The following is a 26,138-nucleotide window of genomic DNA, read 5'->3' as shown; positions in this document are numbered from 1 at the left end:
TGACAAGATGAATCCAAATAAAGAGCTCATAAGAGAATTAAAAAAAAAAAAACCCTACTGGTAAACAATATATCAAATGAAATAAAGAATTAGTATTTTTAAAAAATAATTTTCTATGAAAAAGAAAATTAGATACTGTCTAAATCTAAATGTATTTATAGTTACAAACTTTGTTCCAAATCCCATTAACCTTACATAATCTTTGTAAGATCACTTACAGTGATCAACTATTTAAAATTTAACAATCCTTCCTATTTCACTTCATTTTGTATTTTGCCAATTAAATTCAAGCCATTTTAAAGTTAATAATTTTATTTATAATAGAATGCATATTATGATCTAGTTCTTCTGAAATTCCTTCTCCCATCCCCCATCCCTTCCTTTCATCCTCTGTTATGAAGTATACTCATTGAGGGGATATCTACAAGATGTTAATGATGGCTCTTTCCTCTTTATAATTTCTGGTAGTAATCTTATGTTATTTTCACAAACACAATAGACACGTATTCTTTTTAGAGAAAGGGAAAGAGAAGAAGAGGAAGAAGGAGAGGCTGAAGGAAGAGGCGGGGAAGGGGGAAGAAAACTTTCACCAACATAATCGTCAGTTTTCCACCAACATGATTCCTCCATGTTTTCCACAATGGCTCCCCATGAGAGGGAAACTAATATAATTCAACAACTTTGGATTGCGTTCCTATCCTTAGGGATAGGCCTGACAAAGTGGGGCAATTGCTTTGTTCGAAAATAACACACTCGTAAGTATGAATACTTTGAGGAACAAATTTTATTTTCAATTCAAGAAATTGGTTCAAATCACAAATTCCACCTAAACTTCATGCAGAACACAAAGTGATTTGGGATGCCTACATCTGGTACTAAGTGGATTAATACAAGCTCAGTTTTTGTTGTTTGGCTTTGTAAGGTTATTGGTATTCATGCTAAACTTATACGTTATAGTCATGCTAGATTTATAGACGATAGGACAAATTTTAAAGAAACAAACTTCAGAGAGTATTTGTAACAGCAGCTGGTATAAGCAGATCCATGCTCATCATTATGTATACAGCCGTGTGTAAGCAATCATATTAGTAAAACAAAAAATCAATACATACAGATTTTCTTCCTTATCCACACCACTATGTTAACCAGAGATAATTAACTGAAAAACTTAAAGACAGAGAAGTTACAATTATCTCTTAGAGATAATAATGTAGTTAAAAATCAACAGCTGCACAAAAAGACATGCATATATTTAATTTAAACACTGAGTTCAAAAATTCACATGTAACAACTGGAATGCTATATTCTCCCCTCTATTTGGGGGAGAGGGGGCAAAATTAATATACAGGTGTTCTTTTCCATCAAGCTATTTTTTGGAGGGGAAAAATATGATAATCTCTGAAATCCCTACATGTAAGGTATCAAACTCCTTCACACTTGGAAAATTTGTAAATTTCTGCAGATAGGCTAATGTAATAGTTGAACAGATATTTTATGAATCTGACCAATGTAAACAATAAAATCTGAATGATTTAGATCCCATATAAGCAACTTCTTTTTCATAGAACCACAGGAGTTTAGATGTGCAATGGGCCATCTACTCAACTTGAATGGTTCTTAACTCTGGCAGTATGTCATCGGCCTTACAAAGATGCCTGGGCTTCATCTCCAACACAATCGAATCACGAAGGAGCTCTGAAAATGTGGTCCCTGGACCTGCAGCATCAATATCACCAAAATGCTTGTTAGAAATGCCCATCTTGGGACTCTACCCCAAATGCACGAAATGAGAAGTTCTGGAGGCAAGGTCCAGTAGTCTGTTTTAATAAGCTCTTCAAGAGATCCTGATACTTGGTAAAGCTTGAGAACCATGGCTGTAAGCTGAGGCCCGAGCATCATGAGTACCTTCTGCAGCACCCCTAGTTCATCCCAATGTGTTTCCGTTTCGGGACTCACAATCATTCATCCCTTTCAAGTCTTTTTTTATATGTAAGAATACCAAAGACAGCCTTTCCAAAGCAGCTGACCAACAGGGTTAAACCAAACCTCCCTGAAGGGCCCCAACGTCTATGACCTTTTGTACAAGGTACAGTTGTCCTCCTCACTCAGGCAGATACAATTTGAGAAACTAAAAGATTTGCCAACGCCGTTCAAGGAAACATTGCATTCCTAACCCTCAGTGTGAAATCTTCAATCTTTATGAAATATATGACAATAAAACATGACTCTTAGAAAAATCAATGTATGGAAAATAATATTAATGTATTCATTTCAGGTTGTAAATATTCCTAAATTATAATCTGATTTAATGTGAAGAGGATCGTTAAATTGAATTTTATATCCATGTTAGCCCTGTTTTGAAAATATCACACACGAAGCATCTGCTCACTCACTCAGCAATACCTTCCCTGTTAGGTTCCCCACGGGACCCTGAGGCTACGGGTAATTAAGTAGGACACGCGTGCCCGACTCTCCTACCCATCTCACCCTGTGTCCCCCGACCCTGAGCTGCATCACTGAATTCCACTTCATTAGCTACGTCTACACACCAGCAACAGTCTCTTCAGTGGGGAAATGACATGCTTTCCGTTGTAATCAATAGTTTCTCCTCATCAAAGCTGGACAAAATGTGTCACAACTACATGTTTACAATGATTTTTCTTTCTAACAAGATGGGACGGTTTCCACTGAAAATCAGCAGGAACCACCGCCCCCCCCATCCACTTCTGCTTTCTTGGACTTTGGTCATTTCTAGAAGGACACTGTTTAACTAGTGATATCCACACTAGCAGGTTAAATGGCAAGACATCCATTTATAATTGGATTCTGGCCCTTTACTTTGGCTCTTCTGTGCCCCAAGGTACTCAGCTAAATTTCGTCTTCGGTTATGGCCAATCAGAAAGAGCTGTAGCCAGCTCAGGGATCACGGAAAGGCCATCCCCCTGCTCAAATCTCTTAGCAGAGTGGATACAGGGAGGGGCAGAGCATGGCGGGAAGCCTCATCCTGCACCACCAGACGGAGCGTGCCTGGGAGAGCTGTTGGAGCCAGGTGCCCGCCTCCTGACTCCCCTCTCTGTTCTGAGGGGAGCTCCGGTGGGTGTGGCATCACCAGAATCAGCTCCCCAAAGAGGGCCCTCAGGATGAACGTGCCCATGGGCCTGCTCTACTACCTTCCGGTTCTCTGAAGAAAGTGGTCATCCGTGATCCTTACAAAAGTAATTTTCTCTTGAGGCTTGTGTTTGTGACATTCCACTGTTAAAGGGAGAAATATGGATAGGGTAACCAGGAAAAAGGCATGAGTCCAGCCAAAAAAATGAAGATATGAAAAGTGTTAGTTATTCAGGGATCCCTCAAGGATGACAAATTTGGAAGATCGCAAATTGCCTTGGATCAGTTGTTTCTAAGTAGCTATCAGTGAAATGTGAGGTGCAAATCCAGAGGCAGACTGAGGCAGATGTGCTCTGGTTGAACCACACAGGAGCCTGGCATCCACTCCCCTGGCCTTGGCTCTCCCTCCTCGGTGCACGGCCCTGAAGATCTACAGAGCCTGAGGTCCCCAAGGAGCACGCTCTGCAACCAACACTTAGGTGACACTCTGCAATTTTTTGAACCTTCAGCAATCCTTTAGATGCCAGCCACAGCCGGTTACATCGTGGAGGCCTCCCATTTCACCTTTGGTACCCTGCTGCATAAGCTCCGTAAAGTGGGGACTTCACAAATTTTCTGTAGGGGCTGACACTCATCCCTTCACCACAGAATCCCTTACGTCATCTGCCACACCTGCAGTGCTGGTGACAGGTGCATCTGGCCGCATAGACACAACCCGTCCCATGCAAGATGTGCCCTCACTACCTTTCCCGTGCCTGGATGTATGCCTCACACTGGCTCCGACGTTTAACACACTGTAAAGGGCTCCCACACAATCCATTCCTCACCAGCACCAGCCCCTACCCCATCCTGTTTTCACCCACCGGATGGCAGGTTACCTTGGCGACCCAGAACAAGCTCACCGAAGGGGGAGAAAGAACTTCATAGATCCACCGTGGTCTTCAGAACAATGACACAGAAATGGTTCAGTTTTAACAATCAATACGCGATCTTTTGAAATAAGGTGCTAGAGTGCATGGTGTCCCCTATGAGACCCATAGTGGCCCCCAAGATTCACCCCAGTTTATACATTACCGCTGCCTGAGAGTAAAGAATTTGAATGGTGGATCCCAGTTCCAATCTCTTCTAGCAGCTGGAGATCTGACCTCTTATGCTGGAAACTTGGACTCGCACAACATACCCAGAGACATCCAGAAATCTGTTCACCAGCAGAAAGGATGAGGCTTCCCACCTCAGTAGTGCATTGAAACCTTTAACCGTAGGACCAGTTCTCCACACAATTGTTTAAATATGGGAAACAGCCAACGTTAGAACAGACGGAGGAAGTTCAGCTGAGATTATTTCCCCAATGTACACAAGACCTAAGAGCTTGCTCTCTGCCTGCCAGGATGACCCCTCCCGGTGCAGCTGCATCCAGGACAGAACCCGAGCTCTCAGGTGCACGTGAACAAGGGCTGGAGGAGGGTGCACGGAGCATGCGCTCAGGAGCAAGCGGTGAGTAGGGCCCAACACAGCAGGGAAGCAAATGCCCAGGGCCCGCTGATGTTTCTAAAGGTCTTGCCAAAATCAAGTAGATGTGCCCAGCTCTGGATCTCAGAAGGGCAGCCAAAGTTAAAAAGGTGAGTGTGAGTGAATCTACCATGCTAATAAAAGTCAACAAACAAAAGATCCTGAGTGATGCATTACAATAAAGAGCACACTGTCCTTAGACACAGCCCACATCAAAGAGGTTATCAGCGTGTTAAACTGTTCATCAGGCTCAAGTTTTCCACTTCTAAAAGAGAAAAATCAAGATACTTTATAAATTAAAATCAGATATAATTGCATTCCGTAATTTTTTCTTTCCAAGACAATAGGTAACCATCAGCGTTTTAGGCCACCTACTCTTGCTTTATATGGCTTTTTGACGTAAACAAGTCATTAACATCCACTTGACAAATAACCTAATGCACAACATTTTTTAATGGCCAAGAAGAACATGATTGCCTTATCTAGAAAGCCACTCACAAATTTTAAAAGCTGGGAGACATCTGCCATCAGTGTAGATCAAATTTACACATTTTAGATGACAAGTTTCCAGAGGAAGAAACCACATTGATATAATTACCCAAATTACATGACTGTTTAGTTTATATACATGTGTTTAATTAGTCCCTTTAAGCAGGAATATGGTGAAGCCATCCATTATTGTATTTAGCGGCTTCAGCACGAGCGTTTTGGGACTCGCAAGCATCTGGGCATCCTGGGAAAGGAAATGGATGCCCAGCCAGGTTCCTCTCTCCTGCTCACAAGAAGCCTGACCTCGGCTTTCAGCTAACAGGCAGGAACTGTGAGCCTCACTGCCTCCGCGCGTCCCAAGGCACTGGGTCAGACCCCAGGTGACAGTTGACTCACAAGCAGCTTGTAGCCCGAGTGGCTCGTGCAGCTCGGCAACCACCTCCCCTCTTCACCGTCGCTCTGCATAATGGGGTCGAAGGAGGGATTCCACTATAGTAAATATCACAGTGACAAACTCGGGATGCACGCAAGTATCGAGAAAAGCACAAGACAGTGTGGATGGAGGAAGAGAAGGAGATGACTGTATTACTCCCAATGTGTGCATAGAACAATTGCATTAAAGGCAAAAATATGTACCTAAAATATCCAGAGAATGGCCTCTGAGCACGCACATGGTCAGAGCAGCAGAGAACATCTCCTGAAGAGATCTCCTGGGGATGAAGAACGGGAAAGACTTTCCAACCATGTCTCTCTTCTTCTCAGCAGGAAACTGAAATCGGGACACAGATGTAAGAAGCTGTCGGCAATTTGGCTATTTAACATGCCAGAGCCAGTCTCTAAATGTGAAAGCCAATGTCCAGAAATATAACAGTCACCTTGGGATACTGAGGCAGCCAAATCTAAGGTGGAAAACATCAATTTTCTTTGAGGTTCACCAAAAACCTGGTTTTCAAGCAGCCCGACTTCAAAGGCAAATACAGTATTTCTCCTTTAGTCTGGCTGTGGCAAGAAAAAGCGTGTCCTTGGGAGGTCTTCTTTATTTAGTGAAGGAAGCAAAGGTGCTTCTGAATTCGTCACATCAATTATGTATTAGAAAAACAAACCCCTAGGAAGCAGACACTCCGACACTTCTCTGGGCAACTGGAGTCTGTTCCTATCAGATCTTCGCAGGATACACGTTATCATCAGCATCAAAATCTGTTACACAAGCGACCACCTGTGCTCTGAAGGCGAGGAATGACGATGGGCAGGAAAAAAGTCTGCTCTAACTACGAAACGAAGTGATTTGCATCCACACTCAGCAAATTTGAGGTTTCACGGGGACCAGTGGTTCCTCTACCTTCTGTCCTGCCGACAACAAATGGCAAAAGGACCAAGAGGAGCAATGTGGGTCAGTAAGCGCGTCCTGTTGCAGCACATCTTCCATGTTCTGCCGACAGAACAGCAGCATTAGGTACTGTATTTTTTTAATACTCCCTTGTGCGTGTGGAGGAATCGGGAGAGGAAAACCGAGGAACAGCCGCAGTGCAGGAAGCCTTTGTCAACCATGCAAATCCAAAGGCAGCCAGGAGGCTCGTCTCCATACAGCTGTGTGTGTTAACGGGTGTTTGCAACAGCAGCTTCAAGTTCCACAAAGTACGTGAGGTATCGTCAGGATGCAACGTTTCTGCTGCTACATTTAATAAAGTGCAAAAAATGTTCTATGCAAAGGACCTACGCTATTCTTTAAAATACTCACATACACATACACACAGCTTCTTTCCCCAGGCCCAAACATGAAAGCTCATGATTTCCCATCTTTTCAAAGAATTTTCTCCTTTTCTGTCTAGAGAATCAGTTGTACCATTTTAAGCATAAATACTGTTTGTGTTTGTGTTTGTGATTAGTGACAATCAGTCCATAACCTAGAGAATTTAACATGCAAAGACTTGTATTGAGTTTTTTATCTAAAATTCTATATTTCATATGGAATCTTGATTTGACACAGGTGTACATTATGCTAAATCCTTTTTTTAAAAGCCTTGTTGTTTTAGTATTCTCCTAAAATATATCAAAATCCCGTAGTCTGAAAACTAGTCTTCTATGATAGGATAATTTAATATTTTCACCCCATTTTTTCACTGTAAACATGAATAAATATGAAATTGTCATGAAAACTACATTTGAAATTCAGCTTGTGATCATTTTAACTTCAATTTAACATTTCCAGATGAAGCAATATTTGGGATAAATGTGCATTTAACATTACTACAAATTTAATGAAAAAAGCATTTGTTTGCACAACATATTCCTCAAACGTTATCTGAATCAAACATCGAGTGTGCTTTCTGCACGTGGCATATCCATTGCTGCACGTGGCTTACTGAATTCTGACTTCTCTCTGGCCCCAGAGAAATTATTATCTACACAGCGTCCTCACTGACTTATTTTTTAACTCTCTTTGGCTCAGTTCCTTTCGAGATTCGAGGCATAGCTACTACCCCGGGCAAGAAGATTTATAAAACTCTCATGACCAGTTTCCTTTTCAAATCTCACCTAGAGCTTCCAATCTTAGAATAGTTGCATTTGGCATTTTTCCCTGATTTTTTTTTTAATTAACTCTACAAAGCATACATCACGGGATAGTTTTAAGGACAGCACCCACGGCTGCCATCCCGAGTCACCAGGGCATCCGAGCGCTAGTCTCTGGGGTAGTTAACAGACCTCATGATCCCACACGGGTGCAGCTTGTCCCCAGAAACCCTGTTCCTTATTTACAGGCGGGAGAAAACTAGGGCTGTGCAAATACACTTGGCAAAGTCTTACTTCCATTTAACAGATGTTTGTATAGAGATACATCTCTATACAAACGGCCACAAAAATTAAATTCAGGTAAAACTTTCATCGTGTGTCCGTGATCATATTTTAAAACACATAGCCTACAACATTACCTATTTTCTTAAAATTGAAGAATTAACACATACACTTTTTTTCTAAATAAATTTGCTTCAAAATGTAGATTGCCAATATTCCTGACCATATTTATCGGTCCTGATTCTTTATTCTGTGAAGACTTGAACATATCTATGGAACTCTTTTAAACTTTCATTTCTGTAGAGGCATAAAACTCGTTGGCATTTTCTTTTGTTTTGGAAATAAAATTTAGAAATAATCTTTCCTAGAGATTTCCTAAATGGATCAAAGCAGTTTTTTTTAAAAAAACCAAGTGGAATTTAGTTAAAATGACATGAATTGTTGGGAACGTAAGAAGTTGCAGCCTTGCTGAGCCCCTCCTGTGTGGTTTTGCATCTGGTCCACGCGTGGGGAAACTCCACAAGTGTGTGCTAACACCCCTCTCACACGTGAGTGCAGTTGGTGGACGGCGGGGTGTCTACTCGACTTCTGTTCTCTTTAGTATCATTAAGAGGTGATGCATTGTGAATGCGGCACTTGAACACTTGCTTATAGGCCTTCCTAAAATTCTCAGAGAGAAAAGCATATATGATGGGGTTCACCGAGGAATTACTGTACGCCAGGCAGTGGGCAGCGATTCTGAAGAGGAAGGAGGCGGGGGTCAGTGGGAAAACCCCAAACTCAGCCCAGAGACTGATGACATGGTGTGGCAGCCAGGATATCCCAAAAACTACAACCACCACCAGAACCGTCTGCGCGGTCTAGAAGAAGAAGAAAACAAAGGAAACATGTCAGTTAGAACAGGAGAAGAATCCGGAGCTTGGAACACGCTCTAAGATCACTTTATGTATATTGCGATGGAATCAGATACTGAATCCGCTTTAAGTGTTGGCCGCGACTTCATATCACAGTTTTTTTCCAAACTTGTCCGGGACGTGGAATAACTTCATCACATATGTGAGAGGCATGTGGACTACGGGAAGCATATTCTGGAACACGGGAATACAAATGTGCAGACACTAAACACTGTGACTTTAAAACCTACAAAGCTCTGAGCAGGGCACACGCTGAGACAGTGTCACCCGAGACACAGCTCAGGCGAGTGCTCAAAACCTCTCCGAACGGTGGCCTCAACGACCGTGTATTTCTTTATTTCTCCTCGTTAAACTCTGCCAAGTGAAAGACCCCAACACACTGATGCATTCCAGAGAGACATCTCAGTTTCTGTCGGGGGCCCAACTAGCCCCATTGTTCGGCTTGCATATAACCCTTCCCTCCTTCCCTCGCTGCCCCTAAATCAGAAAAAAGCTGGAGGCAAAGGCAGGACCCACGTGTTTCCTTTGAGATTCGGGCCAAGCAGGGGATGGAAGAAAGCCATACCTGATTAAGGACCTCAGCACAAGACGAGCCTTCCCTCCAGCTCCCCTTCTGCAGCATGCTTTGTGTGCTTGCCCATCACCTCCTCAGTGGGCTGGGCTTGAGCCTGAGGACCACCTTTCCTGTGTTTCACGGCAGCCCTTTGCGTACATGTTCAAAAGGCAACAACTAGATAGTAATGCTGGGATTAGTTGGAAACTATCTATGGCTTCAAACAAAAGATGGTGGGCTCTTAATATTTTTTAAAGTAAAATACAACACAATCAGCTGGCTCCTTCCTTAAAAGGTTGCCCCTCCTGCAACATGGTGGCTCCGGAACCAAGCAGGGTCCTGACTGCTGATGTCCACAGCAGCACAGGGGCAGTGGGGGATGACTGGGAATGTCACTGCCTGACTGCTGGCCGTGTGCGGGAAGCAGATCCCATCAGGATCACGGGTCTGGGATGAGAACGCTGAGATTTAGAAAGGTCAAGACAGGTGCCTGGTGTTCCAGAGCCGAACGCTAAGTTAGAGCGGGAAGCCCTGTCATGTGATCCCAAACCCATGCACTGAATGCTCAGACACAGGGAGAGGATAGCTTGCAAAATCTGCCTAGTCACCATCAACCCCATCTCCCGCTCTGCGCCGCTCCCCGAGCTCCCGGAAAACCAGAGCATCAGGGCACTTGGGTGGACAATCAAAGCCTCAGAAGACAGAGGTCACCTGGACCTCCAACGGAACCATGCACGGAAATGTCCCCAGCCCCCTGTGCTCGACTGCTCCAGCTCCCAGGTCACCACCGGCAGGGAAGGGGATCTGGAGGACATGAGAGATGCAGGCTCGGAGCCCCTTGCCTGAAGGTTGGAATCTTCTCTCTGAGACTTAGCCCTGGTTGCTAGAGTTTTTGGAGTGGAAACACGGACGTCCGGAGCACCGGTAACCAGCACCCACCCCAGGAGGGAAAGGGTAAGGGCATACCTTTCCCTGACCTCCCCGCCAGAGCTTTCCCTTCTACACAGACCAAATCCCGGCCGACCAGAATGGACAGATAAGGGGAAGGAGGTTTGGGAGGACTGAAGGAGACGGAAGGAAGGAGGCTGAAGAGCACGGGGATGCTCATTCTCAGGTCCTCACATGGAGCGAGGGCAGGATACAGGAGGTGGTTCCATGGCTAGGACATCCCTGGGAACATACTGCCTCAAGCCCTGCCCTGCAGCCCCTCCACCAGCCCCGTGAAAATGAGAACCCCACTGTAGAAGCCGCACCCCCAGGAGGGCAGCAGCAAGCCGCCCATATCCACAGGACCAACGTTGGCAGCAAACCCACACACAGCACACGTCCATCAGAGACATGGGCTGGAAGGCAGGCACTCCATAACCAGGTGGAGGCAGAGATGCTGGAGGAGGGGTGGGATTTTGGGGCAAGGCCAGGACAAATGCATGACAGGACTGCTCACCATCACAAGGTGCCATGGATTGTGTAGAAGCCTGGGACTCATGCTAGCCATAACCTAGATGTGCAGCCTTAGAAAAATGACGTAACCTCCCTGGCCTCGACACCCTGCCCCGGTGAAATGATTCTGACTGTGCCTCATCCATTCAAACACTTAAAACAACTCAGGTAAAATCCAACAACAGGTTTTTTATAGGATGGCAGGATTACATATTAAAGCCGCTTACTGCATGACACACAAAGCAAACAAGAAATTTGTTCACATATGTTAACAGATTGTCTGCTATCAATCCACTTATCCATTAGCGTATGAGAGATTCCATTCCCAGATGATTTAATCAAAAACAATCGAGACATAATTATACCCACAAATAGAACAGAACACATCATCTTTTCTTTCTAAGACAGAGAGGACATCTCTCTACTTCACCAAATGAATACGCTCTGGATATCCCATTTTATTGCTTCTTTCAGGAAGTTTCTACTAAGTGCCAAGCTTAGGACAGAAACAGACCCCAGCAGCTTATTGATAAGATCCAGTCCGTGGGGCAAGGTAATGTGCGTGAAAATGGCATATTTTATATGTGTATGTGTTTGCAGTTCATCCCAAATTTACCTCTCAATTTTTAGTGATTCCCCTGATCTTCTTAGAACCATGAACAAGGCTCTTTTCTTGGTCTCCCCATAGCATTGAATATGAGAGGACTACAATTTACAATAGATATCGGGAAAGAACACTTGCTGGGCACATACAAAAACTCTATCAGCTATTTAAGGTTGTTCCCAGAAGAATGAAAGAGAATGCTCGTCCACACTGACTGCTCTCAGGTAGTATCTTCTTGGATTTCCCATTTTCTCCCTGCTCACCAACCATCTCCACCCAGCAGACTGATGTCCTCCTAGCTGTCATCCATGTCAGCACCCCGCACATGGGCTCGGGCTCGCGGTCCCACGGCCTTGGGCTTCCTCCAGTCAGCCTCAGAGACGGGCGAATGCATCCAGGTGTCGTTGGAGACAGGTGTTTGTCTTCTTCTGTCTCCCTAGTGCAGGCGCCTGCAGGCCCCAGGCCCAGCTGAGGGGACGTGGCTGCAGGAAAGGAGGCCACACGGCAGAACGGCAGCCAACGTCACTACCCACAGCGTCCAACTCTCAACTCGGGCGACCAGTGCCAACAACACCAGCTCTAACTTGAAGAGCCGGTCAGAATAATGCACAGGACAATCCCAGACCCGGGATCTCCCCGTGCCCATCATTACCCAGGACACTGCTTGTTAAAACTCATGGCATGGTGAGGTTGGTAAGGTTATTGGGTACTTACCCAGGAGGTACTTACCAGGAACCTGCCTTTTTAAAAAGCTCAGGGGTATTTGAAGAACCACTAGTGAATCCCATAAAAGCCACAACAAAAGCAAATTATCTTCCCCATCTCAAATTAAAGGCAATGCTGTTTCCTCAGTGTTGACAGCCCCTAAGGCCGAACCTTGCCTTTGCCTCAGAAAGACTTGGGGGAACTCCTTGTTCTCCTTCTATTTGAAATGTCAGCACGTAATGAGAGAATTCCCTCCTGTGGAGAATGAGGCTGATTGTTTTTAATTTCTTACATCATTTTTTTTCATTTCTTATAGTATCACTGCCTTAATCAGAGATGGGGTTATACCCAGTGTATCTACGACTTCCCTCTTTTTACCATGTATTGGATCGAATCCCAACACTAACTTTTAAAACAGAGGAAGTATCCTTTAAAGTTATATAAAAAAAACCTCTATACTAACTTATTATCCTTGAGACTGGGTCCTTTATAGCCTTGTTGGTCTTTTTTTTTTTTTTTTTTTTGCTCTCTCTACCAACAGTATCTGAAAAATATTAATCTCTCTTCCCCCTGTGAGATGTTCTTCAAAGTCATCTAAGACATCTGTTCTTTCTTCAAAGAATCTTACGCACAATATGTCTAACGGAGCTTTGCTGGGAAGAAAACAGTGGCCAAAAGAAGGGAGAGATGAAAACATTTCTTAAATGTATGAATGACAGCCAAAAAGCTTGCTGAGTTACTTCAAGCTGGGGGCGGGGGCAGGGAGCAGCTGCTGAAAGAAACCAGGTTGACAGGTCAAGGAGCCTCTAATCTCCCCTCAGAGGTGCCCATCCATACACGGTCCAGCCCATTCTGAAGTCTTCCAGAGATGACCTCAGAGTCCCTGTTTCCATATCCATTCAGCCTCATGCCAGGAAACATTTCTTGGTGTGTAGGAGAGCATCACGTCAGCCACAGGACTCTACACTACCATTACTATTATTTCTACCATTGAGATCATGTTCTTCTTTGTATGTTCCTCCAAACATGCAGAACAACTGTTCAGCATGTTCATCACAAAGGGCCTAACTGTCCACCCCGAGCCCGGCGTGCGCCTGCACACGGAGCCCTGGCATGGATGGAGACAGCTGGGAGGACGGGAGCTCTACCCCACCCTACTCCATGGAGAAGCAGGGCTGCAAACCAGTGCAACTGAGCTGAGTGAACTCTGAGCATCTGTCTCAGGCAGATCCCCGTCGCCCAGGGACCGAGCGTGCACACGCAACAGCCCTCCCTGCGCTAAGACCTGCAGGAATGTCTCTGCCTCCAGGCTTCTCTCCCAGACCTCTCTCCCCACTCCTCCTCCCCATCCTCTGCCCTCTTCCTACCCCTCGGTGCACCTCCCCGCTACCTCCTGCTCAGACATGGGCACTCACACCACCCCCAGCTTCACACCTTATTTGTTCTCTACAAACAAGGAAGCAATTAAAGGTATCAGAAGAGACCTGACATCTGTTCAGGGGCTGTTAAGGGTCAGAGGCTCTGAGAATGGAAGAAAAAGTCCCCTTCCCACCTCCAAATGCTAAATCTTCTCCTATGATAAGAATTATATTTACACATGCATACGATGTGCACACATATATGTGTACATAAAATAAATGTGTATATATGTATATATATGTGCATATGTAACCTATAACACACATATATGCATGTTCACATGTAAACATACATACGGCCCCATACACATACATATCTATACAACTAAACACAGAAACTATTCAACTAATCCGTAGAGATGTTCTCTGTAAAGCAGAAGCTTTTCTAGTTGTTTCTTATAAGATCTATTTTCATTCTTTTCATCACTTTGTTCTTCGCGGGGACTCCCACCATTTCTCCGCACCACTTCACAAGTGGTGCGGAGAAGTGTCAGTAGCCACAGCCCACAGATACGAGGCAGCCAATGCTAAGGAAGCGTTTGACCCTTTCCTTTGGGAAGCGTGAATCCTGTGCCTCAGCAATAAGCATGCGACATGGCCCGGTGACATCACCTCGGTGGGCATTCGGCAGGCCAGGTCCTCGTACAGACGCTCCCTGTGCCTCCCCTGACCCCAGCTCGGCCGTCCCACTGCAGAGCTGGCTGCCCCAGGGAAGCCCAGCCCCTTCCAGTCCCATGGGTCAACTCTGTCCATGAATGACTATCCCGGGGAAATGACAAACAATCCTTAATTATTTGTAATGAATCATTTTCTTGGAGACAAGCGGCTCAGAGGACAAACTAGAAGACAGACTTAAAAAATGGAAATAGGGCGCCTGGGTGGCTCAGTTGGTTAGGCGACTGCCTTCGGCTCAGGTCATGATCCTGGAGTCCCGGGATCGAGTCCCGCATCGGGCTCCCTGCTCAGCGGGGAGTCTGCTTCTCCCTCTGACCCTCTTCCATCTCGTGCTCTCTGTCTCTCATTCTCTCTCTCTCAAATAAATAAATAAATAAAATCTTTAAAAAAAAAAAAAGTGGAAATAGTCCAGCATAACAACATCACTGAAAACAGCAGGAAGGGAAAGACCGGCTTTAGCGATGACCCCACTCACACAACGGAACGCTGTTGGCCGCTCACAGGGATCCAGGAACGTAAAATAAAACCTACATAACTGCTGAGATGTAAGGACGGATCAATGGATGGAAGAGGTAAGACAGTCTGGTTATTTAGGCTGCACCTTTTAGTCTTCGGGGGTTATTGCTGACACTCCGTGAGCGTATGTGGAAGGCGGGCTAAATGGCTTCCATCCAGGTTCTACCACTTCTTCTCATCCGGTCGGAGAACAGACATGTTCTCAGCCATGTTATAAACAAGGCAAGCGAGAAGAGCTGTGCTTTAACTAGAACTGTTAAAAAGTAAATATGATCAAACTATAATCTCTGCCAATTATGCATCCTTGATCATCATAAATATTTAGAAGGACAAGCAAGGCGCCTTGTGATGTTACGACTAACATTTATGGGTGAAAATGTCTGGCTATATCTCCTCCCTAAACATCTTGTCCAATACTCTTATTCTACTTTCTAAAATCAGAGATTCTATAGGTATTATGTAAGAGTTAGATTAATCCTGATTTGTAACATAGTTTTTCTCAAAATGTGAACTGTAATAAATACCAGGGTGTTAGATGCCTTAATATGACTCAGGAGAAGCTTGTTTAAATCAGGATTCGTGGGACGAGAAAGACAAAAGTGGGTAGAAGTCCCTTTGGGGCCCCTCCCCCATTTCCCCGGAGGGACCAGTGTCAGCACAAGTCCAAGAGGAAGAGAGGACAATGCATCTGATCTTGGGGCTTAGGAGAGAGATTAAAGTAACATCTCTGAAAAGACAGTTAAGCCAGAGCCTCCTGGAATCACATCAGCGATGATAAATACACAATAAGATGGACGTCAGGAACTCTACCTTCTGTCCCAATCAACCTAGAACACATCTCCTAAAGAGAATCCAAAAAACTACCTGTTTTCTCACTTCTCCAAACCTCCGTCTAAGTTTCCACGCAGCATCTGGTCACCTGTGGTGCCCTCAGAAGCTGACTTTCCATGCCTACCCTGTGCCTCATGGTCAGCGGTCCACTTCAGATGTCTGTCCCAAAGAAACTAAATGTCACAGGTCGTGGTGGACCTAATTAGGATAATTAGGAATAAAAACGAACTAAGCTCTGAAATGTGACATATAGAATATGTATTTGTGAATATTACCTTTTTCTTCGATGCTTCTGACTTCTTTGACATGTTCTTCAAATTTTTATGCAAATGATTCAGGACCTGGAAAATACAGACTAATAAAACTGTTTGCCTCTTGCCCACAGCTCCTTGTCTGATTTGCACTGACAATTCTTGACACTCTGACCTGGTAATCACATTACTTATAAAATCATTCGAATCGAAATGCACATAAGGTGCCAAAGTAACAAGGAATATGAACTGCCAACTGCAACTGTTTCTCTAACATTCAGGAGTACACAGGGACTGTTGTGGTCACAGCATCTATTTGCAGAGAAATTCTGGGGTGTGTGGCTCTGGAGTTTTGTCCAGAAAGTGTCACACTGCTACCCATTTATGGGTCCTTCCTGGTCTACTTTCCACCTCAGTTTCCCCAAGATTCCACATTTTAACAATCACCAGTTCCCTGCTGTACGTCGGGAGCGATGCCAAATCCTAGATATGTGGAAAAATCAGAGGTCTCCCTCCAGTGCACCATCCAATGGGGAAAGCAAGCAGGTGAGCAAATCAAGATGATGTAATCAGAGAGTTCTCCAGTGCAGCCAAAGTTTGCTTCAACTTATTCCTTCTGTTTTCCTGTTGTGGGCTCCTTACAGCAAATTTCCACCCACTTGCTTTCCTTGAGTTCTTTATTCTAATTCTACCTACTTTTCCATGAGTTTAGACAACTCACATGTGGGGGACTCAGCCTCTCTGGGGATTTATAGACGGTTTAGCAAGGTTTTACAATTAACATCCCTGTCAGAGGATCTCCTGAGAGATACTGGCTCTGTTCATTAGGGAAACTATTTCTGCCTTCTCTTGCCAGTGTAATACTCAGGAGAACTGATGTGAAACATTTGGGTTATATGTAGGAATTTACAACATAAGCTCGGTCTTACACAACAGAGCCGACCCTACAGACTTGTACTGGGGTTCATTTTTATATACCATCTGAGTGAACATCTAAGGAAAAATTAGCCTCTGGATGACTAAGGGCTTTGGGTTGTCTGTAGTTTGCCAAATGAGGCTCTGAGAGAACTAGAAACCACTTTTCAGACACTTTTTTGTTTCCTTCTAGCACCTCAGCATGGAAATAATGTAATCAATTTGGACTCACTGCAAAAGTGTTGCTGCACTCAGCTAGATGCAGGACTTCTGGAGTGATCGGTTATACCCTAATTAAGAAACTACAGGATTTATTTACCAACTTCATGAACTCTAAGCAAGTTAAGCAGACATCACAGGGGTGTGAATCTCTGACACCAAATTCTCAGCCCTGCCGAACTACTTCTCACTTCCTACAGTGGCATAGCATCATCTCCAACAAGACGAGTCTTTCCCTTGGTACGGTAACATTTAGGATTGCTTTCAATACATTGACGATAGATTACTTAACTGTTCTGCCAACAGAGATTAGGGTTCCAGGAACTGAATGTAAGAGAAAAACAGAAGAGCTTCTGTAGGATCTTGTCTAGAGAGGATGCGCCTTATGAGTTTCCTTGTGGTAACCTTCCCAGCAAGAGACCACAGGAGGACTCCGGTCATTGAGGACAAGGGACAAGAAGAGAGAAGAGAGGACAGGCAGCACAACAAAATCAGAAAGGGACATCTGGAGAGGAGGCCAAACGGAGAAGTGAAATATTATCTGCTTCATAATGCTGCCTGAGGGTCTGTTCACTCCTTCAACAAACTCATTGCACCACATCTCAGGGACTTCAGGCCACCTGTGGAATGTTGAGTGGTCAACAGAGAAAATACCCACGTAGAGTTTCCTTCGCTATTTCCCTTCAATGGCCCATACTGCGAGCACACATTGATATATTATAATGTATATATTGATATATATTTGATGAGATCTTGTCATCAAAGGTATCATGATGGGTTGTAACTGCATTTCTTTAAAGGATGATGGTGGCATGATGGTGTCACTCTGTGGTTCTATACACTTAGCAGTGTCTGTAGGATGCATACATTCAAGCCTGGGCCGAGGTCACCTTGGGCATCAGATGTCTCTGGGGACGTGGGAGAATTTGGCAGGTGGGCACATGAAGAGTTTACCCTCGTGTCAGATAGTGGACGGTCCCAAACAAGAAGTCCCTTCAGGGAAAGAGAGCGAGGGGCCAGCCCCGTGCAAAAAGGAGCACTACAAGCACACACCAGCCCAGGCATTCTGCGTGTTTCTCAGGGATGGTCAGGCACAAACTGTTCTACACAAAATCATAAGGTTTGGGAAGTAGAAGGTAACACTCAAATGTAATTCCCGTGTTGAGTTAAAAAAAAAAAAAAAAAGGAAAAGAATGTAATCTCCGATGACTTTTCAGCCATTTGTGATTTTTCATAGTGGCCATCAGTCCTGGGCTTGGAGAAACAGCTAGTCCCGGACCTAACATTCAAGAAGAATCGTTAGCTGGACAGTGTTCCTTAATGATGGAGGCAAAGAAAAGCAGCTGGAAAAAAAATACCTAAGCTCTTCTTCAAGCCCTGGAGTGAATCTGCAAATATTAGCTTGAATGTAAAAGGAATTTCCAGCTATGCTTAAAAGCAAACTATTTCCTTGTAAAAAGTATCCCAATGAGCATGCATTTGTTGACTTTTTTAAACTATTTTGAAACTTTGCCCTATGTGTGAATTTCATATATTCTCAGATGACAGAAATGTAGCCTAATTTTTCCTATAATTTTGCCTTGTCGTTTCCTTCAAGAAGACCTGGAGACTTTTGGGAAGTGAAAGAACAGTATGCTTCAGCTCTACTTCAGGTGATTATGAATTCACCACCAAATATTTTGAGAACACTTCGAGTCCTGAGCTTTATGTTCCTAAGGCCCCCCCTCGGTGACTGGAAACTCTTCCTTAAAACCGTTCCTGAACCATCTACCAGCTTCATAATCTGGGTCAGTTGCTTTGCTCTTCCCAAACCTTTTCCCGGATGCTCCCGCCCACAGGCTTGTGCAGACTGAGCGAGACAGTTGCTGAGGTTGAGCACTGCACTGGTAGAACCACGTTTGTTTGTTTTTCTCTTTTGCATTTGAAGAAGGCTAAGTAACTAAACCAGCTGTTTTGCAAGGAGCTAAACCACAGCTATCTTCCAAATGTCCCATCTTGCCCTATCTCTTCCGTGTATCTTTATATATAACCCTTTGATGCAGGCCATTCTTTCAGATAATATCCAAAACTATTACCATTCAAACAGACACAACTCTACATAGATGATATGGGGCAGGGGAAAACAGAAACCAGGGGGCTTATAGTAAACACTTTTGCTGGGAAAAACATGAATTGAATGTAAGTAAGTATTGCTTTCTGCGATCTGGTTACTCATGGCCCTAGAGTCATGGCCTTATCAGAAGTAGAAGGAGAGACAGAGAAAGACGAAAAATAAAATGCTGGGAATTTCAAAAGTTGGCAGCAGAGATGTTTTCCTCATGGTGACGATACTCCCAGAATCATCACTGGGGAGCTGGGGTTTACCCCCACGAATCACTGTCACGTGATTAAGCATATATTCTTACTCAAGCACAAACAAGTATATCCAGAAAGTTGAAGACTGATCAGTATGACAGCTTCAAAACCCACTGTTATTAACGAGAGAGGATGTGAGTTTGCTGAGCTCTGTCAAGCTATGTGAAGGGAGGATGGGAGTAATTTTCCTGGTAAGGAGGGAGGGGTAGCTGGGCCAGATGTGTCAATAATGCAACTCTTGATGGGAGTTAGGGATTTAGGCCTGAATCACTTCATGTTGTCTACACAACCCTTCTAAACAGAATTGAAACTCAGCCATCCAAAGTTCTCTGGAGACTCAGGTCAAGATACTGTGAAGAAATATTCTTTTAGCACTCGGGTTTATCAAGCTTAAGCTTCCGGTAAAATACAGTTCGAAGCGCCTTTGCCAGGAGCAGAGGCTTCAAGGAGCAGGAAGGGGACCTGGGCGACCAGCCAGGAGCCCCCAGGCGGGCGCAGGGGAGAGGGAAAGGGGCAGCGCTCGAGGTGGCTCTGCAGTCCTGCAGTCTGGTCCCCAGATTGGATCCCGCGGTGCTGGGTGTGGGTGGCTAAAACTGAGGGCGATTCTGGCTGCCAAGGGGACAAACTCAGGGTCCAGGGCTGTGGGAGGCTGAGGGGAGGCAGGACCTCTGGGAAGTGACCTGCAAACTTTCCCCAGCAGCTCCCAGACTCCAAGTAACTTTCCCTCACACCCTTTCCCACACCATCCACCAGGGGAGGGCAAAGGGCTGTGGGAAAGGTTCTCAACCCAAGCTGCCCAGAAAACTGGAGCGGGTGAGGGCAAAGGGACTCCGAGAGGGGCGGCGCGGGGGACACAGGAGCTACCCCGAGGCCCCCAGCCCGCTGCCGGCCCGCGCCCCTGCCCCTGCCCCTGCCCCTGCCCCTGCCCTCGCCCCAAGCGCCCACCTTGGCATAGCAGAAGCAAATGAGCAGAAGCGGCAGCAGGTAGCCAAAGACAAAGGTGCACACCACGTAGGCCTTCTTGTGGCCCTGGTTGGGCCACTGCTCCCAGCAGAAGGTCTGGTTGCTGACTTCCCAGTGGAAGAGGCGGTGGTGGTAGGCCACGGGGGAGGCCATGGCGATGGACAGCGCCCAGATGAAGCCCACGCCCAGCCGCGCGCTGCGGGGCACCCGCAGGGAGGGGCAGCGCCGCGAGTGCACGATGGCCACGTAGCGGTCCACCGACATCGCCGCCAGGGTGAAGATGCTGACCAGCATGGAGACCGTGAAGAAGTAGTGGGTGAACCTGCAGATGAAGGCGCCCAGCACCCAGGTGGGCAGCGCGTACACCGTGGCCTGGAAGGGGATGCAGAAGAGCAGGTAGGCCAGGTCGGCGATGCTCAGGTTGAGGATGAACAGGTTGGTGGTGCTGCGCGGCTTGCCCGGCTTGCTGCGCGCCAGCACGGCGATCACCAAGCTGTTGCCCAGCACGCCGAACGCGAAGATCAGGCCGAAGAGCACCAGAGTGATGAAGTTCTCAACGCCGATGCCGAAGAGTGGTCTGGGCTCCGGGGCGGGGGGTTCGGGTCCGCTAACGTTCCCCTCGCTGAGGTTCCCGGCTGCCAGCTCCATGGCCCGCGGGCGCCCAGGCGCGCTGGCGAGGGTGCCCTGCTGAGGAAGAAGGCTCGGAGGAGCCAGGGGTCCCGACCCTGAGTGTGCAGAGGGCGAGTTTCCGATCCTGAAGCTCCGCGATGGGCACGCACCCTGAGGCTGAGCCTAGTGGCTCCGTCTTTGTGCGAGGCCGCCTGCAAGGAGCCCAGATCGGGACCTTCCCGGGAATGTGTGGCAGTCCCGAGAGCGCGGGATTCCCTCCTGCCCGGGCGCCGCTGCCCTCTGCGCGGCCGCCCAGACCCGGGAGGAGGGACCCGCCAGTGCAGCTGCAGGGATGGAGAGAGCCCTCTGCGCCTTACCGGTTCCTGGTCCCTGCTGGCCGGTTCCCTCGTTCCCGGGAGTGGCTTCGGGCTGCACCTGTTGCTCTGAGCCGCTCCCTTCCCGCGTCGCTCCTGGGGCACAGCCAGCGCGCAGCGGCGCACGCCGCAGTTCGTGGAGAGGGCTGCCCGCGCCTCCACGCCAGCGGCGCCTCCTCTCCCCTCCCAGTTTTTGCAGGGATTCCAAGTGACCTACAGGGTGAGCGCTTTCTGGACGCTTTCCCGAGCGCTGACAGAGGGGGTGCTCGGAGCCCTGTTGCAACTGAGACGTAGAAAACAGAGCTGGCTGAAATCCGCGCCCCTGGGGGCCTCTCCAGTCCCCCGGAAGTCACAGCGCGCTCACGGACTGCAGGAGTCCTAAAGGGGTGGGTCGCCGCCCACCTCCTCGCTGGAATCGGACGAGCGCGCTCGCCCCTGCAAGGTGCGGACCTGCGTGGGTCCGGCGAGGGCGGCAGCTGCCGGGTGCAGCATGGCCCGGGGGCCTAGCAGAGCCGAGCGCGCTCCAGCGCGCGGGGCCGGCGGGCTGTGGGGGTGCGCAGCCTCCTCATCCGCTAGCGCCACCGCTCATCTTTCTTGCTCCTGTGGTGGCTGTCCCTGAGAGCTCTCCCTGCCCCAGGAATTAAGCCTCCCCAGAAATCAGTGATTGGCACTGCAACGTGGAGTTTTGTAAAATCCCTAATCCCACCCCACCCTTCCCACCGCTAGGGAGGAAATAAGCAAGAAAAAACATGAATGGCCTGTTTGAATTTTCATTGTAAACATCTAAAATATTAAAGGTGTGCTCACATCATCCAACTTTAGATCAGTTTTGCTTTGTGTTTCTCATCTGAGCGACATAAACAGACGTACTGACATGACATATTTGTGAGGTGGAAAAAAACATGTTTACACCAAGAAACTGAGCTGAGGATAGCGGTGAGTAAGCATACCCTAGTGTGTAATCTTGCTAGTTCCCAACTAGAGAGCTGAAATGGATTCATTTCTTTGCAGCGTTGATATGATGTGTCTCTCTTCACTTCCGAGATCACGGTGTGTTTCCAGCACTCTCCAAATGACGTGTGAGTGTCCATTATGTGGCAGACACAGTCAGGTCGCAGAAGGTTGAGTGGGGTGGGGTGCGCCCTGTGGGTGTGACACAGAGATTACTCGGAGAACAGGCCAAGCGCAGGCACAAAGCTGAGCCTTAGGGAGTGGGGGAAGCAGGTGGTGGGGAGCTCCGCTCTCATTCTGCCTAACCTGTCCCCTCTGCCTCGTCTCTAGGAAGAGGTGGAGGCAGTTCACTGAGCATCCACCATAGAGCAAGTACTTCACCTGTACTCACTGTTTCTTCTAATACCCACACACATTTCCCAGAGGACGAAGTTGAGTTTAAGTAACTTATGTAGCAGAGTATCTTGCTAAATCAAGAAGGCTCTTACCTTCCCTGGAAGGTGCCTCCAAACCTTGTCCATCAGTTGCTTTTCTCACCCAAGGGGTTCTCTGCCCTACACGTTGATGGGATCCTGCAATGGGCAGCTCGATTATATTGGAAGTCATTTGTAATCAAATTTGGGAAAAGGATGTTCTTATTTATTATGAACTATTTTCAACATGAAACAAATAAGATGAAATTATAGTGAATACCCATGGTGCCCACCATCCAGCTTAGAATAATAAAAAAAAAATCATCAATAGAGTTGGAACAGCTTTTATCTACTTTGCAAATCACAACCTCCACCCCCCCCATCTCCAGGTAACCTAAATGTCTTGTCTGTTAGTCATTTCTTTACATATTTATGGCATATGTATAAGTTCTTAAATAATATACTATGACTTTTTAGTTTATTTTAACGTTATATGGTTGGAATGATAATACTGATTTTTCCCTTAAGGTTTAAATTGTCTGATATTGCTCTACATACACCAACAGTCTTTGCTACTTATTGGTCTCCTGTATTTTTTGCAATCTTCCCGGGTCCTGTGATTTAGGGGGTATCTCTTAGAAATAGAACATTAACTGGAATATTTTAAAACCCAGTTTGGCAATCTCTATTTTTTAACTAGTGAGTTTAGTCTGTTTACTATTTTTTGTCATTACTGATCTACGTGGACTTATTTTTTGTTTTCTATCTCCATGCTTCTGCTTCTCCCCCGTGTTTTGACATCTTTTGGATTGCATTTTTACCTGTCTTTTTTTCCCATCTTAAAATGGGGGGAAGGAATATGATCCATTTTTATTATTTTGTTGGTTACCCTTGAGTGCCTGCTACCTGCCAGGAACTATTTTAAGTTCTGGGGTTAGAGCAATGAACAAAGCCAAGCCCCTTCTTTCATGGATTTGATGTCTTATTATGGAGACAGGACATTAAAAAAAGAAATAAAACCATAATATGCCATATGGTAAATACTCTAAAGGAGAAGAAAACAGGACAAGCGAAAGAGAGCGATTGGAGGGTGGAATCATAAAGAGGAATCAGGAGATATGTCTTCAAGAAGCTGACGTATTGGCGGGAACCAGGAGGAGGTAAAGCAGGAAGCCTGCGTCCCAGTCAGTGCAGGAGGCTACAACAAAATTCTCTGGACCAGGTAACTTAAAAAGAGCAGACATTTATTTCTCAGCTGTGGAAGCTGCCGTCCGAACAGAGCAAGCCACCTGCACATGTGGTGTCTGGTGAGGGCCTGCCTTCTGGTTCACAGCCAGCACCGTCTCGCTGTGCCCGCAGGGCAGAAGGGGCACCAGGGCTCCGGCTCGCTGCGCCTGCAGGGCAGAAGGGGCACCAGGGCTCCGGCTCGCTGTGCCCGCGGGGCAGAAGGGGCACCAGGGCTCCGGCTCGCTGTGCCCGCGGGGCAGAAGGGGCACCAGGGCTCCGGCTCGCTGCGCCTGCAGGGCAGAAGGGGCACCAGGGCTCCGGCTCGCTGTGCCCGCGGGGCAGAAGGGGCACCAGGGCTCCGGCTCGCTGTGCCCGCGGGGCAGAAGGGGCACCAGGGCTCCGGCTCGCTGCGCCTGCAGGGCAGAAGGGGCACCAGGGCTCCGGCTCGCTGCGCCCGCAGGGCAGAAGGGGCACCAGGGCTCCGGCTCTGCGGGGCCTCTTCCAAGGGCCCTCACCCCATTCATGGGGGCTCCACCCTCGTGAACTAATCACCCCCCAAAGGGCCCACCTCCATCTGCCATCACACTGGGGGTTAGGTTTCAATATGCGGGTTTTGGGGGACACTTGGGCAGAGCCGTCGGATGAGTTACGTCCAGCGAAATGGGAAAGGAAGAGAGGTGCCCCATCCAGGCCAGCAGAGGGAGAAGCCCACGCACGGTGCCCGTGTTGTCTCCGCCTGCCTGTGCCGGAGGAGGATGGCCTGCTGCCTGGGGCCAGCCACAGAGGGAGTCCGGCTAGATCCCGAGTCACGGATGGGAAAAGTCACCCTTTAGGGAACTGAAGTCTCTACCCCTCCCGTGTCGAGTCCCTGTAGTTATTGGAATCGGTTTCTTCTGTTATTGAGACCTCACTGACATGTAACATTATGTTCGTCCCAGGTGTACGACACAATTTCCCATTTCACTGAAAGCTTATTTATGGGCTCAAGTTACTTTAAAAAAAAAATACAAAACAAAACAAAAAACTAGTAAGGCTTTTCAGTATAGACTCCATGATACTGATAGAAAATAATGTCTGAAAACTGATTTTTAAAAGTGAACTTTAATGCTGTATGTATAATAAATATATCAGGGGAGAGAAAATTAGAAAAATGCCCCTGGGGAAAGACAGTGAAAAGTTTCATGGGAACTTGAAGAAACAAGCAAACAAAAGTTCCCATATCCACGTGCATATTATTATATGTTCCTCTGTTACAGGGGAATGTCTAGAATTGAATATGTATTTTCATGGGTTTTCACTGTTTGTTTTATGTAATCAAGGGCCACCCTGAAAAATATGGGGGGGGTTAGATTTATGGGCAATGGACAGAATGATCCCTCGGGCTTTGCACAGCAGGACATGAAGGCAAGTGTGCCAACATGGCTCTCGGTTCTGTAGAAGGCCATGGGATTATCTTCCCAGTGGGAGCTCCATCGGCCCTCCCTGCTTGCAGACCTCCACACTGGGTTCCTACCCAGCCGCCAGCCGGGCACCCGCCCCCACAGGGCCCCCCATCACCTCTAACTCCTCGCTCCCTAGCATCCTGGCCCTGCCGCTGGTGGGCGGCTCCAGCCGTGTTAGCTGCTCTCCTGCGACACACCGTGTTTCTCCATAATTGTGTGCCTTTGTCCATCTGTCTGAATATCATTTCTCCTTTTGTTCCCCAGGGGGAAATTCTCGCTCATTGTTCACACCCTGGCTACCGTGCTCCCTCATTTCTGGAGTCTTTTTGGCCTTCTTTCTTAGGGCAGCTCACCCCTCTTGCTAGAATCACAGAAACCCTGCCTGTTAGCGCTCTCAAATCACTCCTCCAACACGTAGTAATTTTGTGTGTCAAGGGCTTGCATTTCCCAGGCTGAAAACCCCAGAGTCTCCTCTGGGTAAATATTCAGGTCAGTTCCAGATGATTCCCTCTCCCCTCCATGGAGTTACTCTTAGCTTCTGGAAGGTTCCGGTATCAGCTCCACATCCTGCTCCCTCTGCTGAGAGGCAACCATTGTCCCCTGTGGCCACTGTGGAAACCTCTGGAACCACAGTCACTGCCCTCCTGTGCCCTGGGCACCCTTTCTGCTCACACCATGAGCGTCCCCAAGATGGCTTCTGTCTGGGAGGCTGGGAGCCGGCCGAGGAAAGCTGCTCTCCCCTCCCTCCCCATACCCAGGAGGGCTATGCACTGCTCTTCCTGACCTCCCCCTGCAGCCCACACTCTGGGCTGCAAGAGTCAGCCAGACTTTCCTCTGGGATTTTGAGGTAACAGTGGCGGGTCC

The 26,138-nt window shown here is 47.1% G+C and overlaps 1 protein-coding gene across 1 annotated transcript; it reads right to left on the bottom strand.

Annotated features, from left to right (window-relative positions):
• Window positions 1-777: 777 nt before the first annotated feature.
• GALR1 (galanin receptor 1) lies at window positions 778-20,937 on the bottom strand. The gene is made up of 3 exons (XM_027577690.2): window positions 20,241-20,937; window positions 15,831-15,896; window positions 778-8,759 (listed from the first exon to the last, which is right to left on the bottom strand). Exons 1-3 carry the CDS (start codon window positions 20,904-20,906, stop codon window positions 8,442-8,444), a joined length of 1,050 nt encoding a protein of 349 aa, XP_027433491.1. The 5' UTR covers window positions 20,907-20,937; the 3' UTR covers window positions 778-8,441.
• Between the last annotated feature and the right edge of the window lie 5,201 nt (window positions 20,938-26,138).

Source organism: Zalophus californianus, chromosome 14 (genome assembly GCF_009762305.2).
Source record: "Zalophus californianus isolate mZalCal1 chromosome 14, mZalCal1.pri.v2, whole genome shotgun sequence".
Classification (NCBI taxonomy): Eukaryota; Metazoa; Chordata; class Mammalia; order Carnivora; family Otariidae; genus Zalophus; species Zalophus californianus.
Note: the sequence above shows the minus strand (reverse complement) of the source record. Positions and strands in the feature narration are given on the sequence as shown.

Coding starts and splice junctions, on each gene's coding strand:
- GALR1 (XM_027577690.2), bottom strand. CDS start 20,906: ATGGAGCTGGCAGCCGGGAACCTCAGCGAGGGGAACGTTAGCGGACCC. Junction 15,897..20,240: donor TTTGCTTCTGCTATGCCAAG/GTGGGCGCTTGG, acceptor TGTATTTTCCAG/GTCCTGAATCATTTGCATAA. Junction 8,760..15,830: donor CAGAAGCATCGAAGAAAAAG/GTAATATTCACA, acceptor TTCTTCTTCTAG/ACCGCGCAGACGGTTCTGGT.